At 44.0% G+C, this 23,366-nt stretch overlaps 2 protein-coding genes across 3 annotated transcripts in view; both read right to left on the reverse strand.

The window, feature by feature from the left end:
• Positions 1 to 605: 605 nt before the first annotated feature.
• LOC135505267 (peptidyl-prolyl cis-trans isomerase A-like) lies at positions 606 to 4,884 on the reverse strand. Its single transcript, XM_064924476.1, has 6 exons — positions 4,623 to 4,884; positions 4,257 to 4,287; positions 4,043 to 4,131; positions 3,813 to 3,909; positions 2,804 to 2,879; positions 606 to 1,416 (listed from the first exon to the last, which is right to left on the reverse strand). Exons 1-6 carry the CDS (start codon positions 4,782 to 4,784, stop codon positions 1,281 to 1,283), a joined length of 591 nt encoding a protein of 196 aa, XP_064780548.1. The 5' UTR covers positions 4,785 to 4,884; the 3' UTR covers positions 606 to 1,280.
• Positions 4,885 to 19,532: 14,648 nt separating this feature from the next.
• Positions 19,533 to 23,366, reverse strand: part of LOC135505269 (zinc finger MIZ domain-containing protein 1-like) — a 341,310-nt gene continuing 337,476 nt past the window's right edge. For both annotated transcript variants that reach the window (XM_064924479.1, XM_064924480.1), the window contains one exon: positions 19,533 to 22,241. In XM_064924479.1, coding sequence (XP_064780551.1) covers positions 22,134 to 22,241 — 108 coding nt within the window. In that variant the 3' untranslated portion in view covers positions 19,533 to 22,133. The remainder of the gene's footprint in view (positions 22,242 to 23,366) is intronic.

Raw genomic sequence — 23,366 nt, forward strand, 5'->3', positions numbered from 1 at the left:
GGTAGAAGCTGTTAAGGAGCCTTTTGGTCCTACGTAGACTTGGCGCTCTGGTACCGCTTGCTGGGCAGAAAAAAACAAAGTCTCTTACAATTCTTTTGGGCCTTCCTCTGACACAGAGGTTCTGTATGACAAGAAACTTGGCTCCAGTGATGTACTGGGCTGTTCGCACTACCCTCTGTTGCGCCTTATGGTCAGATGTCAAGCAGTTGCCATATCAGGTGGTGATGCAACCGGTCAGGAAGCTCTCGATGGTGCAGCTGTAGAACATTTGATGATCCGAGGACCCATGCCAAATATTTTCAGTCTCCTGAGGGGGAATAGGTTGTGTCGTGCCCTCTTCACAATCGTCTTGGTATGTTTGGAAAATGATAGTTGGTTGGTCATGTGGACACAAAGGCACTTGAAACTCTCAATCCGCTCCACTACAGCCCCATCGATGTTAATGGGGGCCTGTTCGGGCCTCTTCTTTCCTGTAGTCCACGATCAGCTCCTTTGTCTTGCTCACATTGAGGTAGTTGTCCTGGCACCACACTGACAGAATTTACTTGTGAAAATGTGCTGGAGCAAGAAAAGTACGAAGGCAAAGAAAACACACAGATGCCAAAAACCATCTGACGTTTATTCCAGATGTCACTGCCAGTCCCTGTTACAAAACATTTTAGGCTTTCCAGAATCATTGTCTTTTTTTTTCTTTTAACAGACAAACTGGTTAACTGAGGTGTACGCCCAGGCATCAACGTGTCTTTCAGATACGTTCACATTGAATGAGTTAGCTTAGCACTGGCCCAGTAAGTGGGTGGTTGAAAACTTTACCGAAAAGATCAAGCACAGACTACGTCTAACTTTCCCTTTCCCCATTAAAAACAGTGTTTGACATAATATCCCTGAAGAAAGAAAACAAAAACACTCGTCAACATGCCATACAGACACAATTGATGTGTTTAAAGACACAATCCTTTTCTGATCTTTTGCTAATAATTGCTATTTTGATCAATGAGCTCAGATATTTTACCAATACAAATTGAGCTGCCTGTGTAAACACAGCCTATGTTCTAGTCTGTATTGTAAACAGTAGATCCACTGTAGATTATTTCACATTGAAAATCACAGTAGCAGGGGGTTAGAAACCATCACACCTACTCCATACCGGTTCCCTCTATAGTGCACTATTAAGGCTCTGGTCAAAAGGTATGCACTATATAGGGAATAGGGGTCCATAGGACTCTGGTCAAAAGTAGTGCACTATAGAGGGAATAAGGTGCCATTTGGCCGGTCCAAGGCTACTTAAGCTCTCCACAGTCTGCGATGGTGATCCTCTTGGAGGTACGCCCAGAACGGGATCCGAACGACTCCACTTTCCTGATCACATCCAGTCCCTCGGTCACACTGCCAAACACAACATGTTTGCCATCCAACCTGAGAGAGAAGAAATGTGAAGGGGAAAAAAAAATTTAAAAAAATTATTATCACTGCCCCCCGGACTGGGAAAACTCATTACGGTATGGGTCAGTACTGTACTCATGAAGCGTCTCAGCATTGCAGTGCTGATCTAGGATCAGACCCCCCTACCCCCCAGTTCATATAATATCTGTGGTTTATGATCTAAAAGACAGAACTGATCCTAAAAATCAGCCCTCCTGCTCAGAGACTCTTAATGACTATGAGCTGGTGCAATATTGGAGGGAAATCCGCAGCACAATAAATTGGTTGATTTAACACAATGATAAATAAAACGTGCACCTCAGTTACTTTGCTATGAATTTCTACTACTTTGAACATTGTAGTTATCAATTGTCCAAATTTAGCATACATACATTTCTTTAGTATAGGATAATTATTGTACATAATGATTATAAGTAAAATGTTTTCAGTTTATCGGCACAGCTCTACTATGGGCCAAGGTCTGTCTGTACGTACCACTGTCTCAAAAGGTCTGTCTGTACGTACCACTTGTCTCAAAAAGTCGGTCTGTCTGTACGTACCACTGTCTCAAAAGGTCTGTCTGTCTGTACGTACCACTGTCTCAAAAGGTCTGTCTGTCTGTACGTACCACTGTCTCAAAAGGTCTGTCTGTACGTACCACTGTCTCAAAAGGTCTGTCTGTACGTACCACGGTCTCAAAAGGTCTGTCTGTACGTACCACGGTCTCAAAAGGTCTGTCTGTACGTACCACTGTCTCAAAAGGTCTGTCTGTACGTACCACTGTCTCAAAAGGTCTGTCTGTCCGTACCACAGTCTCAAAAGGTCTGTCTGTCTGTACGTACCACTGTCTCAAAAGGTCTGTCTGTCTGTACGTACCACTGTCTCAAAAGGTCTGTCTGTACGTACCACTTGTCTCAAAAAGTCGGTCTGTCTGTACGTACCACTGTCTCAAAAGGTCTGTCTGTCTGTACGTACCACTGTCTCAAAAGGTCTGTCTGTCTGTACGTACCACTGTCTCAAAAGGTCTGTCTGTCTGTACGTACCACTGTCTCAAAAGGTCTGTCTGTACGTACCACTGTCTCAAAAGGTCTGTCTGTACGTACCACGGTCTCAAAAGGTCTGTCTGTACGTACCACTGTCTCAAAAGGTCTGTCTGTACGTACCACTGTCTCAAAAGGTCTGTCTGTACGTACCACTGTCTCAAAAGGTCTGTCTGTCCGTACCACAGTCTCAAAAGGTCTGTCTGTCTGTACGTACCACTGTCTCAAAAGGTCGGTCTGTCTGTACGTACCACTGTCTCAAAAGGTCTGTCTGTACGTACCACTGTCTCAAAAGGTCTGTCTGTACGTACCACTGTCTCAAAAGGTCTGTCTGTACGTACCACTCTGTCTTGTCGGTGCAGATGAAGAACTGAGAGCCGTTGGTGTTGGGCCCAGCGTTGGCCATAGACAAAATGCCTAAATGGACAAAGAAACAACAGCACATTACATGATTTTAACTAAGTGACACCTGTTAGCTGAGATACTGCACAGCTGAAGTCAAGCCAAGTTGCATTTGGGTAAGGAGAGTTACTATTTATTTTTTTGTTACCTTTATTTAACTAGGCAAGTCAGTTAAGAACATGACGGCCTGGGAACAGTTGGTTAACTGCCTGTTCAGGGGCAGAACGACAGATTTGTACCTTGTCAGCTCGGGGGTTTGAACTTGCAACCTTCCGGTTACTAGTCCAACGCTCTAACCACTAGGCTACCCTATGACAATCTAAAACAGGGCTGTTGAATTCCGATTCTGGTTTATGCTTCTACCTGGTAGTTAATAACACACCCCTGGTGTTCCAGGTCTGAGTCAGTCCCCGATTAGAAGGAGAGAATGAAAACCAGAAGTGGTCCACTAGGATCAGGATTGAACAGCCCTGAACTAAAACATCAATAAGAGGCACTGCTTAATTACCTATCAAAAAAAAAAAAACACAAAGAAAAATAATATTTGGTCAATTGATTCCTTATGGCTGTGTTAACCCAGAATAATTCATCATCCTGCTAGACCACATTGGTTTCATTATGCTGTTAAACTCTCATTGAAATATGGGCAGTGCAATGCTGCCACCTGAGGGTGGAGGGGAAACACAACTTCAACCATTTTCACACACACCATTTTTTTTTATTTTACCTTTATTTAACTAGGCAAGACAGTTAAGAACAAATTCTTGTTTTCAATGACGGCCTGGGAACAGTGGGTTAACTGCCTGTTCAGGGGCAGAATGACAGATTTGTACCTTGTCAGCTCAGGGGTTTGAGCTCACAACCTTCCGGTTGCTAGTCCAATGCTCTAACCACTAGGCTACCCTGCCGCCCCCGCTTCATTTACCAAGAAGGGGAATTAATAATTACCAGGCCCTGTGTGCTTCAGTTTGAAGTTCTCATCTTCGAATTTGGTTCCGTAGATCGATTTCCCTCCGGTTCCATTGTGATTAGTAAAGTCTCCTCCCTATAGGAGATGAATAAGAGACATTTAGAGGGAGGGGGGAGGGGCGATGACAGGCCTGTGACAGACAGAGACAGACGTCATGCTTTACCCCCACTAAATGATATAACCCTTAGCAGTCATCAGGACAACCTACCTGGCACATGAACTGAGGAATGACTCTGTGGAAGACGGACCCTTTGTAGCCAAAACCATTTCCTCCTGTGCACAGGACTCTGAAGTTCTCTGAGGGACAAAAACAAAACAAGGTTTTGTTTACCCATCACAACAGGACCTAGTCTATGGATACAAAGTATGAGGTCACATTATTGAATGTTGAATCGTACCCCCCCCCCCACACACCCCTATACCTGCTGTTTTTGGTACCACATCAGCATTCAGCTGCGAAATAAAAAAATAGCATTGGTTATGATATAGTCTAGTCCGTTGTGATATAGTCGGTTGCATGCAGCGTTAATAAAATAGACCTATAGTAAGGTTGCAGAGCTGGCATGTTATTTCATTGCGTTTTAACTCCGACTGAGTGTTCTTCACGTTGGTTACAAGTTGCAGCATGTTGTCATGCTTTAACCTACTCCGTGTCCTAGTGCACCTCCTGATACCAATGGACATGCTACCCGTTATCTCATAAAGCCGAGCCCTAAACAATCACAGAGAACATTTGTATAGCTACGCAACTCGCGGATCAAGTTCCTGGTCAAGATAACTGAACTCACCTCGAAGGTTACTCTCCCGAGGGACTGGTTGTCTGCAGCGATGTCAAAGTAGACAACAGGGTTAGTGGCTGCCGGGCCAGCAGAATACATCCGGGCGGCGGTGAACGCCAACGAACATCCTGAAATGAGCTTTATCCGACTCGATAAAGCGTTAAGTAGCATTTCAACGCAACGTGTTAACACAAACTGCACTTGAGATTGAGTGAACTATCACGCAGTGCGCTGACACACACAGCCGACGTCAAAGAGGAAGTTCACAAGAATATCAAGGACAGTGTGGTGTTTAAAGGAATCAGCGTTGCGTTGTGCTGCGCATTAATGCTGTCAAGGAATCAGCATTTCGCTGTGCTGCGCATTTGTGTTCTCTGGCAATCAGGGTTGTGCTGCAAGTATAGATAGGTTCCTGCGTACCTGGACCGTGTCTGAAAGTGGACGTTGCAAAACAAGTGGGTGGATCAACAGCGACGGGTGTAACATCAGAGCTCCATTATTGGTTAGACCGGGCATAGCTAGGTGCATTGCGGGTCAGCTTAATGTTTATATAACAGGTTAGCGAGAACGAACGTAGCAGGTTAGGTGAATGAGGTTATGGTTAGGAAAAGGATTAGGTTTAGCTAAAATGCCAGTTGTCAACACTTGACTCGTCATGGTCTCGAGTGGGAAAAAAATAAAGGGGAGTCCACATACATCTGTATATACAGTATAGTGTATATACAGGGTCAATGCCAATACCATATTTACAATGTGCAGGGACACTGGAGGGCTAGATATGTATAGGGCTAAGTTGACTAGACATCAGGATATATGATAAACGGAGTAGCAGCAGCGTATATGATGATTGAATGCATTTGTGTAGAGTAACTATTAATGTCTGTGTACGTTACGCATTTGTGAGCCAATGAAGTGGCGCAGTGGTCGAAGACACTGCATCTCAGTGCTAGAGGCATCACTACAGACCCTGGTTTGACTCCAGGCTGTATAACATGATTGGGAGTCCCAAACGGCGGCACACAATTGGCCCAGTGTCGTCTGGGTTTGACCGGTGTAGGCCGTCAATGTAAATAATAGTTTGTTCTTAACTGACTTGCCTGGTTTAAATAAAGGATGAATAATAAAAAGTGTTGAATGTCAAAAAAATACAAGATCAATGCAGATAATCCGTAAAGGCATTTTCTTTATCTGTGTAGAAGTCTTCTGGTTTTGGGATAGAAGGTGTTCAGGAGCCTGTTGGTGCCAGACTTGTTGCTCCGGTACCACTTGTTGTGTGGAAGCAGAGAGAACAGTCTATGGCTTGGGTAGCTGGGGTTTTATCAATGTTCACACCACCTCATATAAAGGTCCTGGATGGCAGGGGGACCAAGTGATGTACTGGGCTTATTAGCGCCATGTGATCGAGGAAACTGGTTCTAACCAGAATAGAAAGAAGAGTGGGAGGTCCCGGTGCACAACTGAAAACACCAGTCTCAACGTCAACAGTGAAGAGGCGACTCCGGGATGCCGGCCTTCTAAGCAGAGATGCAAAGAAAAAGTCATATCTCAGACTGGCCAATAAAAAGAAAAGATTAAGATGGGCAAAAGAACAGAGACACTGGATAGAGGAATTAAGCCTAGAAGTTCAGCATCCCGGAGTCGCCTCTTCACTGTTGATGTTGAGACTGGTGTTTTACTATTTAATGAAGCTGCCAGATTTTATGGGGGAATTGGCCTTGCCTGTTTTGCATATTATTTGTCATTAACACATATCAGTTTGCAAACAATGTAAATATATAAACCCAGCAAAAAAATAAACGTCCTCTCACTGTCAAATGCGTTTATTTTATATTTATATATTTAATGTGTAAATATTTGTATGAACATAACAACATCCAACAACTGAGACATAAACTGAACAAGTTCCAAAGACAAATGGAATAATGTGTCCCTGAACAAAGGGGGGGGGGGGATCAAAATCCAAAGTAACAGTCAGTATCTGGTGTGGCCACCAGCTGCATTAAGTACTACAGTGCATCTCCTCCTCATGGACTGCACCAGATTTGCCAGTTCTTGCTGTGAGATGTTACCCCATTCTTCCACCAAGACACCTGCAAGTTCCCTGACATTTCTGGGGGGAATGGCCCTAGCCCTCACCTTTCTATCCAGACGTGCTCAATGGGATTGAGATCCGGGCTCTTCGCTGACCATGGCAGAACACTGACATTCCCGTCTTGCCAGAAATCACGCACAGGACGAGCAGTATGGCTGGTGGCATTGTCATGCTGGAGGGTCATGTCAGCATGAGCCTACAGGAAGGGTACCACATGAGGGAGAAGGAGGTCTTCCCTGTAACGCATAGCATTGAGATTGCCTACAATGACAACAAGCTCAGTCTAATGATGCTGTGACACACCGCCCCAGACCATGACAGACCCTCCACCTCGAAATCAACCCCGCTCCAGAGTACAGGCCTGGGTGTAACGCTCATTCCTTCAACGACAAACGCAAATCTGACCATCACCCCTGGTGAGACAAAACCGCACTCGTCAGTGAAGAGCACTTTTTGCCAGTCCTGTCTGGTCCAGCAACGGTGGGTTTGTGCCCATAGGCGAGGTTGTTGCCGGTGATGTCTGGTGAAGATCTACCTTACAACAGGCCTACATGCCCTCAGTTCAGCCTCTCAGCCTATTGCGGACAGTCTGAGCACTGATGGGGGGATTGTGCTTTCCTGGTGTAACTTGGGCAGTTGTTGTTGCCATCCTGTACCTGTCCCGCAGGTGTGATGTTCGGATGTACCGATCCTGTGCAGGTGTTGTTACACGTGGTCTGCCACTGCGAGGACGATCATTCCTTCTAATCATTTGGAAGTAATCAGTGGCTAACTGCAAGCCTAGTGGTCAGAGCATTGGACTAGCAACCGAAAGGTTGCAAGTTCAAATCCCCAAGCTGACAAGGTACAAAATCTGTCGTTCTGCCCCTGAACAGGCAGTTAACCCACTGTTCCTAGGCCGTCATTGAAAATAAGAATTTGTTCTTAACTGACTTGCCTAGTAAAATAAAATAAATAAATAAACACTAATCATTTGGTACATTTTCACCAAACGTGTTATTGTACACACATCGTTCATGGTCCGTGTGTGCTTGTTTTGTACAGCTCTGACAGTGCTACTGATAGTAGTGGTGGCGCTTGGCATGAAAAGGGCGAATTCAGCATTCTAGAATGTAATTGTAATCTAGAATGTAATTGTGTTATTTGACGTGCATCTTTTTTAGGCGCGCAAAGACCCAAACGCCGTTCAATGTGTCTCATCTTAATAATTCTGTGTATTTTCACCTTTTAATTTCGACGACTCTTCTAACTTGGTGGTGCACATGGAGCCTATAACCTGTTTTAGAGATGTGTAAACATCAAATATTGTAAGAGCTTTCATTTTCTGTCTATATGCCCACTTTATTTATCCTACGCTTTTGACTTGGTGTACAGGGAGTACAGACTGTAAGAACGGTCCATGTTCTGAATTCTGTCGCTGTACATTTCAAAAGTGCTGAACAAATTGTTATGTTGACTATATCCGTCATCGCTCGATCATTAATGTCTTAATCGAAATTACGGATGGCCTCTTATCATCTTGTCCCCTTATGTCATAGTTTTCACATCTCAATTGTCAGAAGAAACCACCTTTGTTTAAGCAATCCAGCCATATCAGCTATGTTTTTTTATTGAAGGCTGTAAATGAGGCTGAATGAACTGTTTCGCTGCCAGACAAGACTCTGCTGAACCTGGTGTAGTAGTGGTAAGGTGTTGGGACTCTGCTGATAACCTGGTGTAGCAGTGGTAAGGTGTTGGGACTCTGCTGATAACCTGGTGTAGTAGTGGTAAGGTGTTGGGACTCCGCTGATAGCCAGGTGTAGTAGTGGTAAGGTGTTGGGACTCTGCTGATAGCCAGGTGTAGTAGTGGTAAGGTGTTGGGACTCCGCTGATAGACAGGTGTAGTAGTGGTAAGGTGTTGGGACTCCGCTGATAGCCAGGTGTAGTAGTGGTAAGGTGTTGGGACTCCGCTGATAGACAGGTGTAGTAGTGGTAAGGTGTTGGGACTCCGCTGATAGACAGGTGTAGTAGTGGTAAGGTGTTGGGACTCTGCTGATAGCCAGGTGTAGTAGTGGTAAGGTGTTGGGACTCCGCTGATAGACAGGTGTAGTAGTGGTAAGGTGTTGGGACTCTGCTGATAGCCTGGTGTAGTAGTGGTAAGGTGTTGGGACTCTGCTGATAGCCTGGTGTAGCAGTGGTAAGGTGTTGGGACTCTGCTGATAGCCAGGTGTAGTAGTGGTAAGGTGTTGGGACTCTGCTGATAACCTGGTGTAGTAGTGGTAAGGTGTTGGGACTCTGCTGATAGCCTGGTGTAGCAGTGGTAAGGTGTTGGGACTCTGCTGATAGACAGGTGTAGTAGTGGTAAGGTGTTGGGACTCTGCTGTTGGGACAGATTTCTGTAGGCCCTAACAGTTTGTGGGCACCGTTTGTCACCGTTATAGTGCAATGAATGTTTTGTTTAGTGTTGTGGCTTTGCTGGCATGCATCCCACAATCATTTTTATTTTCCCCACCAAGATGTATATGCTAAAATCACCACTGCACACACTATATACATTTTACAGGCACAGTCTATTTTACAAGAGTTACATTTAGTTTGTTTTACTCCTCTAACCTCAACCATCTATTTCTGATGTCGAATCCAGTTTAATTTCTATTTGCCATATACAGTGCCTTGCAAAAGTATTCGGCCCCCTTGAACTTTGCGACCTTTTGCCACATTTCAGGCTTCAAACATAAAGATATAAAACTATTTTTTTGTGGAGAATCAACAACAAGTGGGACACAATCATGAAGTGGAACGACATTTATTGGATATTTCAAACTTTTTTAACAAATCAAAAACTGAAAAATTGGGCGTGCAAAATGATTCAGCCCCTTTACTTTCAGTGCAGCAAACTCTCTCCAGAAGTTCAGTGAGGATCTCTGAATGATCCAATGTTGACCTAAATGACTAATGATGATAAATACAATCCACCTGTGTGTAATCAAGTCTCCGTATAAATGCACCTGCACTGTGATAGTCTCAGAGGTCCGTTAAAAGCGCTGAGAGCATCATGAAGAACAAGGAACACACCAGACAGGTCCGAGATACTGTTGTGAAGAAGTTTAAAGCTGGATTCGGATACAAAAAGTTTTCCCAAGCTTTAAACATCCCAAGGAGCACTGTGCAAGCGATAATATTGAAATGGTGGGAGGAGTATCAGACCACTGCAAATCTACCAAGACCTGGCCGTCCCTCTAAACTTTCAGCTCATACCAGGAGAAGACTGATCAGAGATGCAGCCAAGAGGCCCATGATCACTCTGGATGAACTGCAGAGATCTGCAGCTGAGGTGGGAGACTCTGTCCATAGCACAACAATCAGTCGTATATTGCACAAATCTGGCCTTTATGGAAGTGGCAAGAAGAAAGCCATTTCTTAAAGATATCCATAAAAAGTGTCGTTTAAAGTTTGCCACAAGCCACCTGGGAGACACACCAAACATGTGGAAGAAGGTGCTCTGGTCAGATGAAACCAAAATTGAACTTTTTGGCAACAATGCAAAACGTTATGTTTGGCGAACACAGCTCATCACAATGAACACACCATCCCCACTGTCAAACATGGTGGTGGCAGCATCATGGTTTGGGCCTGCTTTTCTTCAGCAGGGACAGGGAAGATGGTTAAAATTGATGGGAAGATGGATGGAGCCAAATACAGGACCATTCTGGAAGAAAACCTGATGGAGTCTGCAAAAGACCTGAGACTGGGACGGAGATTTGTCTTCCAACAAGACAATGATCCAAAACATAAAGCAAAATCTACAATGGAATGGTTCAAAAATAAACATATCCAGGTGTTAGAATGGCCAAGACAAAGTCCAGACCTGAATCCAATCGAGAATCTGTGGAAAGAACTAAAAACTGCTGTTCACAAATACTCTCCATCCAACCTCACTGAGCTCGAGCTGTTTTGCAAGGAGGAATGGGAAAAAATTTCAGTCTCTCGATGTGCAAAACTGATAGAGACATACCCCAAGCGACTTACAGCTGTAATCGCAGCAAAAGGTGGCGCTACAAAGTATTAACTTAAGGGGGCTGAATAATTTTGCACGCCCAATTCTTTCAGTTTTTGATTTGTTAAAAAAGTTTGAAATATCCAGTAAATGTCGTTCCACTTAATGATTGTGTCCCACTTGTTGTTGATTCTTCACAAAAAAAATCAGTTTTATATCTTTATGTTTGAAGCCTGAAATGTGGCAAAAGGTCGCAAAGTTCAAGGGGTCCGAATACTTTCGCAAGGCACTGTATTTGTAACTGTGCTGGTTCTGAACCTAAATACATTTTACAGACTCAGTATATGTTACATTTGTTATCTTGTTGTTATTAGTCCCAACCTTCAGCTCTGTTCAACCCCTCCCATCTATCTCTTAACAACATCCATCCTTCAGCTCCCCTTAACCCCTCCCATCTATCTCCTAACAACATCCAGTCCCATCCTTCAGCTCCCCTCAACCCCTCCCATCTATCTCTGAACACCATCCATCCTTCAGCTCCCCTCAACCCCTCCCATCTATCTCCTAACAACATCCAGTCCCATCCTTCAGCTCCGTTCAACCCCTCCCATCTCTCTGAACACCATCCATCCTTCAGCTCCCCTCAACCCCTCCCATCTATCTCTGAACACCATCCATCCTTCAGCTCCCCTCAACCCCTCCCATCTATCTCCTAACAACATCCAGTCCCATCCTTCAGCTCTGTTCAACCCCTCCCATCTATCTCTTAACACCATCCAGTCCCATCCGTCAGCTCCCCTCAACCCCTCCCATCTATCTCTTAACAACATCCAGTCCCATCCTTCAGCTCCCCTCAACCCCTCCCATCTATCTCCTAACAACATCCAGTCCCATCCTTCAGCTCCGTTCTCTTAACAACATCCATGTTGGATTTCTATTTGCCACATATTTTTCAAATGTGCCGTGATGTTTCAAAAAAGGACTGAGCCTTTCAATTCTCATAGTTTCTTACAGATCGTAAATTAAAAAAAGACTTTTCGAATCACCCAGTAGTGCTGTCTGCAGAGTTATCTCCAGGTAAATGTTGCAATGTTTCAGCCATTCCTGGACCTGTGACCCAAAACAAACCACATATGGACAGTACCAAAATCAATTATCATCAGAGTTAATATTTAACAAATAATTAACATTGCATTATCTATATATATACAGTGGGGCAAAAAAGTCAGCCACCAATTGTGCAAGTTCTCCTACTTAAAAAGATGAGAGAGGCCTGTAATTTTCGTCATAGGTACACTTCAACTATGACAGACAAAATGGGAGAAAAAAATCCAGAAAATCACATTGTAGAATTTTTAATGAATTTATTTGCAAATTATGGTGGAAAATAAGTATTTGGTCAATAACAAAAGTTTAGCTCAATACTTTGTTATATAACCTTTGTTGGCAATGACAGAGGTCAAAGTTTTCTGTAAGTCTTCACAAGGTTTTCACACACTGTTGCTAGTATTTTGGCCCATTCCTCCATGCAGATCTCCTCTAGAGCAGTGATGTTTTGGGGCTGTTGCTGGGCAACACGGACTTTCAACTCCCTCCAAAGATTTTCTATGGGGTTGAGATCTGGAGACTGGCTAGGCAACAGGATCTTCAAATGCTTCTTACGAAGCCACTCCTTCGTTGCCCGGGCGGTGTGTTTGGGATCATTGTCATGCTGAAAGACCCAGCCACGTTTCATCTTCAATGCCCTTGCTGATGGAAGGAGGTTTTCACTCAAAATCTCACGATACATGGCCCCATTCATTCTTTCCTTTACACGGATCAGTCGTCCTGGTCCCTTTGCAGAAAAACAGCCCAAAAGCATGATGTTTCCACCCCCATGCTTCACAGTAGGTATGGTGTTCTTTGGATGCAACTCAGCATTCTTTGTCCTCAAAACACGACGAGTTGAGTTTTTACCAAAAAGTTATATTTTGGTTTCATCTGACCATATGACATTCTCCCAATCTTCTTCTGGATCATCCAAATGCTCTCTAGCAAACTTCAGATGGGCCTGGACACATCTGGCACTGCAGGATTTGAGTCCCTGGCAGCGTAGTGTGTTACTGATGGTAGGCTTTGTTACTTTGGTCCCAAATCTCTGCAGGTCATTCACTGTGTGGTTCTGGGATTTTTTCTCACCGTTCTTGTGATCATTTTGACCCCACAGGGTGAGATCTTGCGTGAGCCCCAGATCGAGGGAGATTATCAGTGGTCTTGTATGTCTTCCAATTCCTAATAATTGCTCCCACAGTTGATTTCTTCAAACTAAGCTGCTTACCAATTGCAGATTCAGTCTTCCCAGCCTGTTGCAGGTCTACAATTTTGTTTCTGGTGTCCTTTGCTCTTTGGTCTTGGCCATAGTGGAGTTTGGAGTGTGACTGTTTGAGGTAGTGGACAGGTGTCTTTTATACTGATAAGAAGTTCAAACATGTGCCATTAATACAGGTAACGAGTGGAGGACAGAGGAGCCTCTTAAAGAAGAAGTTACAGGTCTGTGAGAGCCAGAAATCTTGCATGTTTTGTTATTGACCAAATACTTATTTTCCACCATAATTTGCAAATACATTCATTAAAAATCCTACAATGTGATTTTCTGGATTTTTTTTTTTTTCATTTTGTCTGTCATAGTTGAAGTGTACCTATGATGGAAATTACAGGCCTCTCTCATCTTTTTAAGTGGTAGAACTTGCACAATTGGTGGCTGACTAAGTACTTTTTTGCCCCACTGTATATATTTATATATTTAAATCAAATAGACATCCAGGTAACTGCCAAAATAAAGGAAACACGTGGAGTAAATGAAGGAAACAAAGTATTTTGAAAGCAGGTGCTTCCACACAGGTGTGGTTCCTAAGGTAACGCTTAGGGTGACGCATAGAAATGCCGGGCAGGCCATTATTTTGGCTAGCATGGCATTGCTAACATGATACTTTATGCTGTCGTTTTGGCAGTTACATGTACCTACTCACGTCCGGGGTCCTCCTGACGACTCAGGTATATGGTATAGAGTGGGCCTCGGGCCTCAACTTGGTTAATAATCCAGAAAAATAATTGACGACAAGAAAAACAATGGTATGCAGATATCATCTGAATACATATTTATTAGATAAATATTAGCTTGTCACATCATCTAACTACATACAATAATTCTGCAAGACTAAAAATCACAATTAGTTCCTTTTATTTTTCTGACCAGTTTTTAGAATATGAAATGATTGTACATACAATGTACAAACATAGAGACAAAATGGCCACCTTTTCACCTTAGCTTGTACTATTTAGATTTCATAAAAAAAATGCCCAAACTATGGATTTGGTTACAATCTGTTTGGGTTTGGACCCCCAATTCACCCCTCCCCCTGGTATTTTCTTCAATATTTTCTTCTTCTTTTCTTTACAGTTGTAGCACCTCAGATACTCAGGTGATAAACTAGTACACGGAAGATAATTATTAACATGTCGGTCAAACATCGCTGTCCCAGTCCCACTTAAGTAACAAAAGAGGTACAATTACAGAGAAGGGTCACCAAAAGAATGCCAAGAAAATATTTTTCATACAGACCAGCATAACTAAGTTTTTCATTTTCCGTAAGTCAGGCCTTCTATCAATTGAAGAGTTTGCAAGCTTCTTCATATCCTGAATTTAAAAAAACAATACACATACGCAGGGAAAGTGAACACATTTTTTCGTTCACAAAGTGTCTCTATTCATTTACATTGTGTACAGGTTTTTACTTAGGGCCAACAGATATCCACTTTAGCAGTCTCCCATGCAGTTACAGATTTAGGTTGCCCTCTACACAAACCTGTTCATATGTAAACATGGCAAAATGTGAAATGATAGCTATGCATCTCCTAGGTATCGCCACGGGAACGATCGCCATGGGAACGATCGCCATGGGAACAATCAAGTTTAGGTTTCAAGTCTGATATTAAAAATGAAAGAAAAAAGAAAAGTTGATGTTGGCAGTCCTTTGTCAAGACGATTGATCAATTGATTTCATGATTTAAGTGACAGGCTTTACACATTAATATCAGCTATTCTATCGAAATATCTCTTGCACTGTAACTATTTCTAGAGCAATAATGATGTTTAAAATGTTAGGTTTACAATAACCAGGATGTTTTAATCAGTACATTGCTACAGTTAAATTAAATTATATGTCTAACTTTACATTTAAAATAAAACAAAAACAAAAACAATACAAAATAATTTACCCCCCCTTCCAAAAAAAAAACAGCATTTAAAATGGGAAACAAAATGTAAATGGTCTTTAAGCTTTAAAAAAAAACATTTTCAATAACAAAAATAAAAACAATATCAAACATTTCTTTAACATAAGGCTGTGGTATCTTTAAAATACCACTTGTATATTGACAATAATTAGCAACAATTCTGATATTCACATAGTTCTCTGATAGTGGATAGTGGATAGCTACCACCATTTTTGTGAATCATTATTGTCCATTCTTAACCTAAAAATGTGAATGTTAGTTCTCGAAAAATACACTAATTTTACTCTACAACATTTGAGCACAAAAGAAGATCTGTGAATATTGCTTTATCACACTTGATACATTTTATTTAAATTTGTATCTGAAAAAAAAATCTAAGTAAAAAGAAGGCCTGACTAGTCTGTTATGAATGACACCAGGGGCGAAGAAGGTGGCAGACAGAGAGAATCTACGTCCCAAAACGGAGCGTATTTACGACAGAAAGAGAAGCTGCAGGACAGTTGCTGTCTAGGAACACAGTGGATTCTAAAATGGGTCCACTGGGGTTCGTTATGACAGATCACACAGAGAGAGAGATATCTGTTAAAAGTGGACGGACCATCACAGAGAGAGAGAGATATCTGTTAAAGTGGACGGACCACCACAGAGAGAGAGATATCTGTTAAAGTGGACAGATCACACAGAGAGAGAGATATCTGTTAAAGTGGACAGATCACACAGAGAGAGAGATATCTGTTAAAAGTGGACGGACCACCACAGAGAGAGAGATATCTGTTAAAGTGGACGGACCACCACAGAGAGAGAGATATCTGTTAAAGTGGACGGACCACCACAGAGAGAGAGAGAGAGATATCTGTTAAAGTGGACGGACCACCACAGAGAGAGAGATATCTGTTAAAGTGGACGGACCACCACAGAGAGAGAGAGAGAGAGATATCTGTTAAAAGTGGACAGACCACCACAGAGAGAGAGAGATATCTGTTAAAGTGGACGGACCACCACAGAGAGAGATATCTGTTAAAGTGGACGGACCACCACAGAGAGAGATATCTGTTAAAGTGGACGGACCACCACAGAGAGAGAGATATCTGTTAGAGTGGACGGACCACCACAGAGAGAGAGATATCTGTTAAAGTGGACGGACCACCACAGAGAGAGAGAGATATCTGTTAAAGTGGACGGACCACCACAGAGAGAGATATCTGTTAAAGTGGACGGACCACCACAGAGAGAGAGAGATATCTGTTAAAGTGGACGGACCACCACAGAGAGAGAGAGATATCTGTTAAAGTGGACGGACCACCACAGAGAGAGAGAGATATCTATTAGAGTGGACGGACCACCACAGAGAGAGATATATCTATTAGAGTGGACGGACCACCACAGAGAGAGATATATCTGTTAAAATGGACGGACCACCACAGAGAGAGAGATATCTGTTAAAGTGGACGGACCACCACAGAGAGAGAGATATCTGTTAGAGTGGACGGACCACCACAGAGAGAGAGAGATATCTGTTAGAGTGGACGGGCCACCACAGAGAGAGAGATATCTATTAGAGTGGACGGGCCACCACAGAGAGATATCTGTTAAAGTGGACGGACCACCACAGAGAGAGAGATATCTATTAGAGTGGACGGACCACCACAGAGAGAGATATATCTGCAGTATGTAGCTGACAATGAGACATTTGGAGGGGATTAGGTTCACCTATGAGAGGAGACAGAAGATGTCGTGCATTTCTTTTGACCGGAGTTTCCCTATGGGCCCTGGTCAAGTGTAGAGCAGTTTTACAGTATATAGTAGTTTTGTCATGATACCAGACGTGTCGTGATACTAGACGTGTCATGATACCAGACGTGTCGCGATACCAGACGTGTCATGATACCAGACGTGTCGCGATACCAGACGTGTCACGATACCAGACGTGTCGCGATACCAAACGTGTCGCGATACCAGACGTGTCGCGATACCAGACGTGTCATGATACCAGATGTGTCGCGATACCAGACGTGTCATGATAACAGACGTGTCATGATACCAGATGTGTCATGATACCAGATGTGTCGCGATACCAGACATGTCATGATACCAGACGTGTCGCGATACCAGACGTGTCGCGATACCAGACGTGTCGCGATACCAGACGTGTCATGATACTAGACGTGTCGCGATACCAGACGTGTCGCGATACCAGACGTGTCGTGATACCAGACGTGTCATGATACTAGACGTGACGCAATACCAGACGTGTCATGATACCAGACGTGTCGCGATACCAGACGTGTCGCGATACCAGACGTGTCGCGATACCAGACGTGTCATGATACTAGACGTGTCGCAATACCAGACGTGTCATGATACCAGACGTGTCATGATACTAGGAAGTAAGGAAGCAAAGGAACCAAAACATGAAGGAGACTCGATGTCTTGGACGAAAACTTATTTTGAAGCTGTTAACACAGTATTTCTTGTTTTCTTTTTTTTTTTTACAGAGGAAAATCCGGTGTCGTAGAATCGCTATACTGGCATCATGGCAACACTACTATATAGGGAATAGGGCGCAATTTGAGACCCAACCACAGTCAGTGTTGGGTTTGTTTCGGGAGGATGAGATCAGTTGGACTTTTGACTAATTAACGTAAAAGGACAAAGAATTATCAAGATGATACAAAAATATTCACAAATTATATTTACAATAGCTTTTCTTTAAAAATAATACATTTGCATACTCAACAACACTCTTGTCATGAAGCGAACTTGAAAACAAACGTGACTTTCAGCTCCAGTACTGCGGTCGTTACAACAGTGGTGATCCCTGCTAGTTTCCCTCCATATCTTTGAAATGAAGGATAACTACCAGCACACACACGCACACACACACGCACGCACACACACACACACACACACACAAACACACACACACACGCACGCACGCACACACACACACACACACACACACACACACACACACGCACGCACGCACGCACGCACACACACGCGCACGCAACACACACGCACGCACGCGCACACACACACACGCACGCACACATACGCACACGCACACACACACACCACACACACGCACGCACACACACACACTTCCCAATCCCTCTTTGGTTATGATAAGCATTTTCACAATGTTTGATGAAGTCACAATTTCCAGCAACAAAAAGCTAAAAAGTCGAAACAAAACGAAAGCCAATTTCAACCCATCAGTGTGATAACAGCACTATCCCTTCCAATATTACTGTTGAATAAAAGACAGAAAGCAGTGGTAACAGCAACATACATTTGTCAGGAATGGTACCTTAGTACCCTCAAAAGTAGTGCACTATACAGGGAACAGCATGCTATTTCAGTCACACACTATCTTTACTACTGGGAGAACAACCCCAGACAAGGGCATGGCACCTGGCACTTAAAAAAAATATTACTAATAACAGAATTCAACAGGGAGAGCTAGAGACGCAGCTCTGTAAAATGGGAAGAGGAGCAACACCAGGCGGTGCATGAAGAGAAGAGAGAATGATAAGGGGAGCAACACCAGGTGGTGCATGAAGAGAAGAGAGAATGATAAGAGGAGCAACACCAGGTGGTGCATGAAGAGAAGAGAGAATGATGAGAGGAGCAACACCAGGCGGTGCATGAAGAGAAGAGAGAATGATAAGAGGAGCAAAACCAGGTGGTGCATGAAGAGAAGAGAGAATGATAAGAGGAGCAACACCAGGCGGTGCATGAAGAGAAGAGAGAATGATAAGAGGAGCAACACCAGGTGGTGCATGAAGAGAAGAGAGAATGATGAGAGGAGCAACACCAGGGGGCGCATGAAGAGAAGAGAGAATGATAAGAGGAGCAACACCAGGCAGTGCATGAAGAGAAGAGAGAATGATAAGAGGAGCAACACCAGGTGGTGCATGAAGAGAAGAGAGAATGATAAGAGGAGCAACACCAGGGGGTGCATGAAGAGAAGAGAGAATGATAAGAGGAGCAACACCAGGTGGTGCATGAAGAGAAGAGAGAATGATAAGAGGAGCAACACCAGGCGGTGCATGCACAGAAGACAGAATGATGAGAGGAGCATCACCAGGCAGTGCATGAAGAGAAGAGAGAATGATAAGAGGAGCAACACCAGGCAGTGCATGAGGAGAAGAGAGAATGATAAGAGGAGCAACACCAGGTGGTGCATGAAGAGAAGAGAGAATGATGAGAGGAGCAACACCAGGCGGTGCATGAAGAGAAGAGAGAATGATAAGAGGAGCAAAACCAGGTGGTGCATGAAGAGAAGAGAGAATGATAAGAGGAGCAACACCAGGCGGTGCATGAAGAGAAGAGAGAATGATAAGAGGAGCAACACCAGGTGGTGCATGAAGAGAAGAGAGAATGATGAGAGGAGCAACACCAGGTGGTGCATGAAGAGAAGAGAGAATGATAAGAGGAGCAACACCAGGCGGTGCATGAAGAGAAGAGAGAATGATAAGAGGAGCAACACCAGGTGGTGCATGAAGAGAAGAGAGAATGATAAGAGGAGCAACACCAGGCGGTGCATGCACAGAAGACAGAATGATGAGAGGAGCATCACCAGGCAGTGCATGAAGAGAAGAGAGAATGATAAGAGGAGCAACACCAGGCAGTGCATGAGGAGAAGAGAGAATGATAAGAGGAGCAACACCAGGTGGTGCATGAAGAGAAGAGAGAATGATAAGAGGAGCAACACCAGGCGGTGCATGAAGAGAAGAGAGAATGATGAGAGGAGCAACACCAGGGGGCGCATGAAGAGAAGAGAGAATGATGAGAGGAGCAACACCAGGTGGTGCATGAAGAGAAGAGAGAATGATGAGAGGAGCAACACCAGGGGGCGCATGAAGAGAAGAGAGAATGATGAGAGGAGCAACACCAGGTGGTGCATGAAGAGAAGAGAGAATGATGAGAGGAGCAACACCAGGGGGCGCATGAAGAGAAGAGAGAATGATGAGAGGAGCAACACCAGGGGGCGCATGAAGAGAAGAGAGAATGATGAGAGGAGCAACACCAGGGGGCGCATGAAGAGAAGAGAGAATGATGTGACGAGCAACACCAGGGGGCACATGAAGAGAAGAGAGAATGATGAGAGGAGCAACACCAGGCGGTGCATGAAGAGAAGAGAGAATGATAAGAGGAGCAACACCAGGCGGTGCACGCAGAGAAGACATAATGATAAGAGGAGCAACACCAGGTGGCGCATGAAGAGAAGAGAGAATGATGAGAGGAGCAACACCAGGTGGTGCATGAAGAGAAGAGAGAATGATAAGAGGAGCAACACCAGGGGGCGCATGAAGAGAAGAGAGAATGATGAGAGGAGCAACACCAGGCCATGCATGAAGAGAAGAGAGAATGATGAGAGGAGCAACACCAGGCGGTGCATGAAGAGAAGAGAGAATGATGAGAGGAGCAACACCAGGGGGCGCATGAAGAGAAGAGAGAATGATGAGAGGAGCAACACCAGGGGGCGCATGAAGAGAAGAGAGACAGATAAGATAGGAGCTCTAACTGGCTTGATATCGGCCTGACAGGAAACTCAAATAGTAACCCACAGGGTTGGGAACAATTAAAATTGATGTCAATCAATTCTGGAAGTGATATGTTGACATAGTTAAATAGCTCCTCCTTTTTCAGCTAATTGAGAGTAATTGAAAATATATGCCCTGTTTTAATTATTTAATGAATTAATGATTAAATTGGAACTTCCTGAATTGACTGCCTTCAATTCAAATTGACCCAAACCCTGGTAACAAACATCATTCTCCCGCGTCTACTTTCCTTTACCATTGATGACTATCAATTAATCAATCCATTGGTGACTCTACTCTGTCCAGGATAATAAAGAAACAAGACACAGTCACAGTACGAAAATGTATTTCTCTGATTGGAGATTATAAATGTCTATGTTGTAGGGTAGACTCTCTCTCCTAGAAGAGGATGATTGCCAATGTCCAATCCCCCCGCGACCCCTCCACTTGGTTTCCTCCATCGCTCTTCTCTTCAAAAGACGAAGGGGAGATTCCTTCCTCTCCACTTCCCAAAAGAAAACAAAAACAAAACTTGAACCAAAATGTTTGTTTTCTTTTTTCGTTGTTGTTGAAACTAAAGCGGGAGGAGCTGTTGAACATTCCCCCACCCCCCCCCCAAAAAAATCGCAAATTTCTCGTAAACGTTTTGGTACTAGTGTTAGAAAAAGCTGTCACTTTAAATGTGTTTTGTTTGAGATGTATGTGTTGTTATATCTTGTGCTTTCACATGACGTGCAGTGGCAGACAGACAGACAGACAGACAGACAGACAGGCAGACAGACAGACAGACAGACAGACAGACAGACAGACAGACAGACAGACAGACAGGCAGACAGACAGACAGGCAGACAGGCAGACAGACAGACAGACAGACAGACAGACAGACAGACAGACAGGCAGGCAGGCAGGCAGGCAGACAGACAGACAGACAGACAGACAGACAGACAGACAGACAGATACACAGACACACAGACAGACAGACAGACAGACAGACAGACAGACAGACAGACAGACAGTGCTACGTAGTAACCAGTCCCGGGAACAGTAACTATGACAACGTTTGGGACAACAGGAAGCTGAGACGCCTAGTCTTATAAGGTGAAACAGTAACGCGGACATGACACACACTGGTCAGATAGTGCAGGACATTTTGTTTTTCCAATATGTTTTTTCCCCCCCTTTTATATAATGAATTAATTCCTATTTTTTTCTTTAAAAGGAAACAAAATATGAATGTTAAAAAAAAATGCATCAACACTTATGTGCACACAGACACTGGTGGCATACAAAATGAACTGAATATCAGATAGCTGGTATCATCGATGGTCACATGGGGGCGCTGTAGGGAGGCAGACAAGCAGGGAGGCAGACATCACTCACTGCCCTACCCTGTCCTGCTATGTCTTTTTGAGTTTTAAAACATTGTTCAGTCAATCAGTCAGTCTGTCAGTCAGTCTGCTGGAGAATCAATGCAAACTGTACACGAGGAAAATGAGAAAGGGAGTGCATCTTTGTGTTTGTCAAGTACTGGAGCAGGTCTCAGGTCAGATGTTATAGGTCCAACTCCAGGCAGTCCTATCAGTGTTTTCTTTATACATTTTTTAAAATGAACTGCTCTAGAATCAGAGTCAGTTGTTTTCGAAGAGCGAGAGAAGGTCATCGTTGCTACTGCTCGGGAGGTCTGGAGGATCCAGGTAAGACAACAAGTCATCTGGGTTAGCCAGCTCTGGAAGGAGCTACAGAGAAGAGAAAGAGGAAGAGAACACGCTCTTTAGTAAATACCCACACCGACGAGCAATACCCACACCCACCAGCAATACCCACACCCACCCGCAATACCCACACCTACCAGCAATACCCACACCCACCCGCAATACCCACACCCACCCACAATACCCACAATACCCACCGGCAATACCCACACCCACCCGCAATACCCACACCCACCAGCAATACCCACACCCGCCCACAATACCCACACCCGCCCGCAATAACCACACCCACCCGCAATACCGGCACCCGCCCGCAATACCCACAACCACCCGCAATACCCACACCCACCGGCAATACCCACAACCACCCGCAATACCCAAACCCACCAGCAATACCCACACCCACCAGCAATACCCACACCCACCAGCAATACCCACACCCACCCGCAATACCCACACCCACCCGCAATTTCTAATAACCCATTCGCAACTACCTGACTACATGCGAAAAAATATAGAAGATGCGCTGTACAGTCCGTAAAACATTGTTGACAGGGGATACAGGCCTCAGATTTAGATAGGCCTGTTTCTGCTGAGAATGTCCAACATTTTGGAACGCTATTTGTTCGTCAACTTGTCTATAGTTAGATACACGCAGTTTCTCTTCTGTCGTTATAAACTCAGCAAAAAAGAAACTTCTCTTTTTCAATGTGCCTTAAGCATGCTGCAAGGAGGCATGAGGACTGCAGATGTGGCCAGGGCAATAAATTGCAATATCCGTACTGTGAGACGCCTAAGACAGCACTAGTTCTAGCCCTCCCTTCTCCTAACATTAGACTACTGTTCTGGTCCTCCCTTCTCCTAACATTAGACTACTGTTCTGGCCCTCCCTTCTACTAACATTAGACTACTGTTCTGGTCCTCCCTTCTCATAACATTAGACTACTGTTCTGGCCCTCTCTTCTCCTAACATTAGACTACTGTTCTGGTCCTCCCTTCTCCTAACATTAGACTACTGTTCTGGTCCTCCCTTCTATAACATTAGACTACTGTTCTGGTCCTCCCTTCTCCTAACATTAGACTACTGTTCTGGTCCTCCCTTCTATAACATTAGACTACTGTTCTGGTCCTCCCTTCTATAACATTAGA

This window comes from Oncorhynchus masou, chromosome 18 (genome assembly GCF_036934945.1).
Source record: "Oncorhynchus masou masou isolate Uvic2021 chromosome 18, UVic_Omas_1.1, whole genome shotgun sequence".
In the NCBI taxonomy this organism is placed as follows: Eukaryota; Metazoa; Chordata; class Actinopteri; order Salmoniformes; family Salmonidae; genus Oncorhynchus; species Oncorhynchus masou.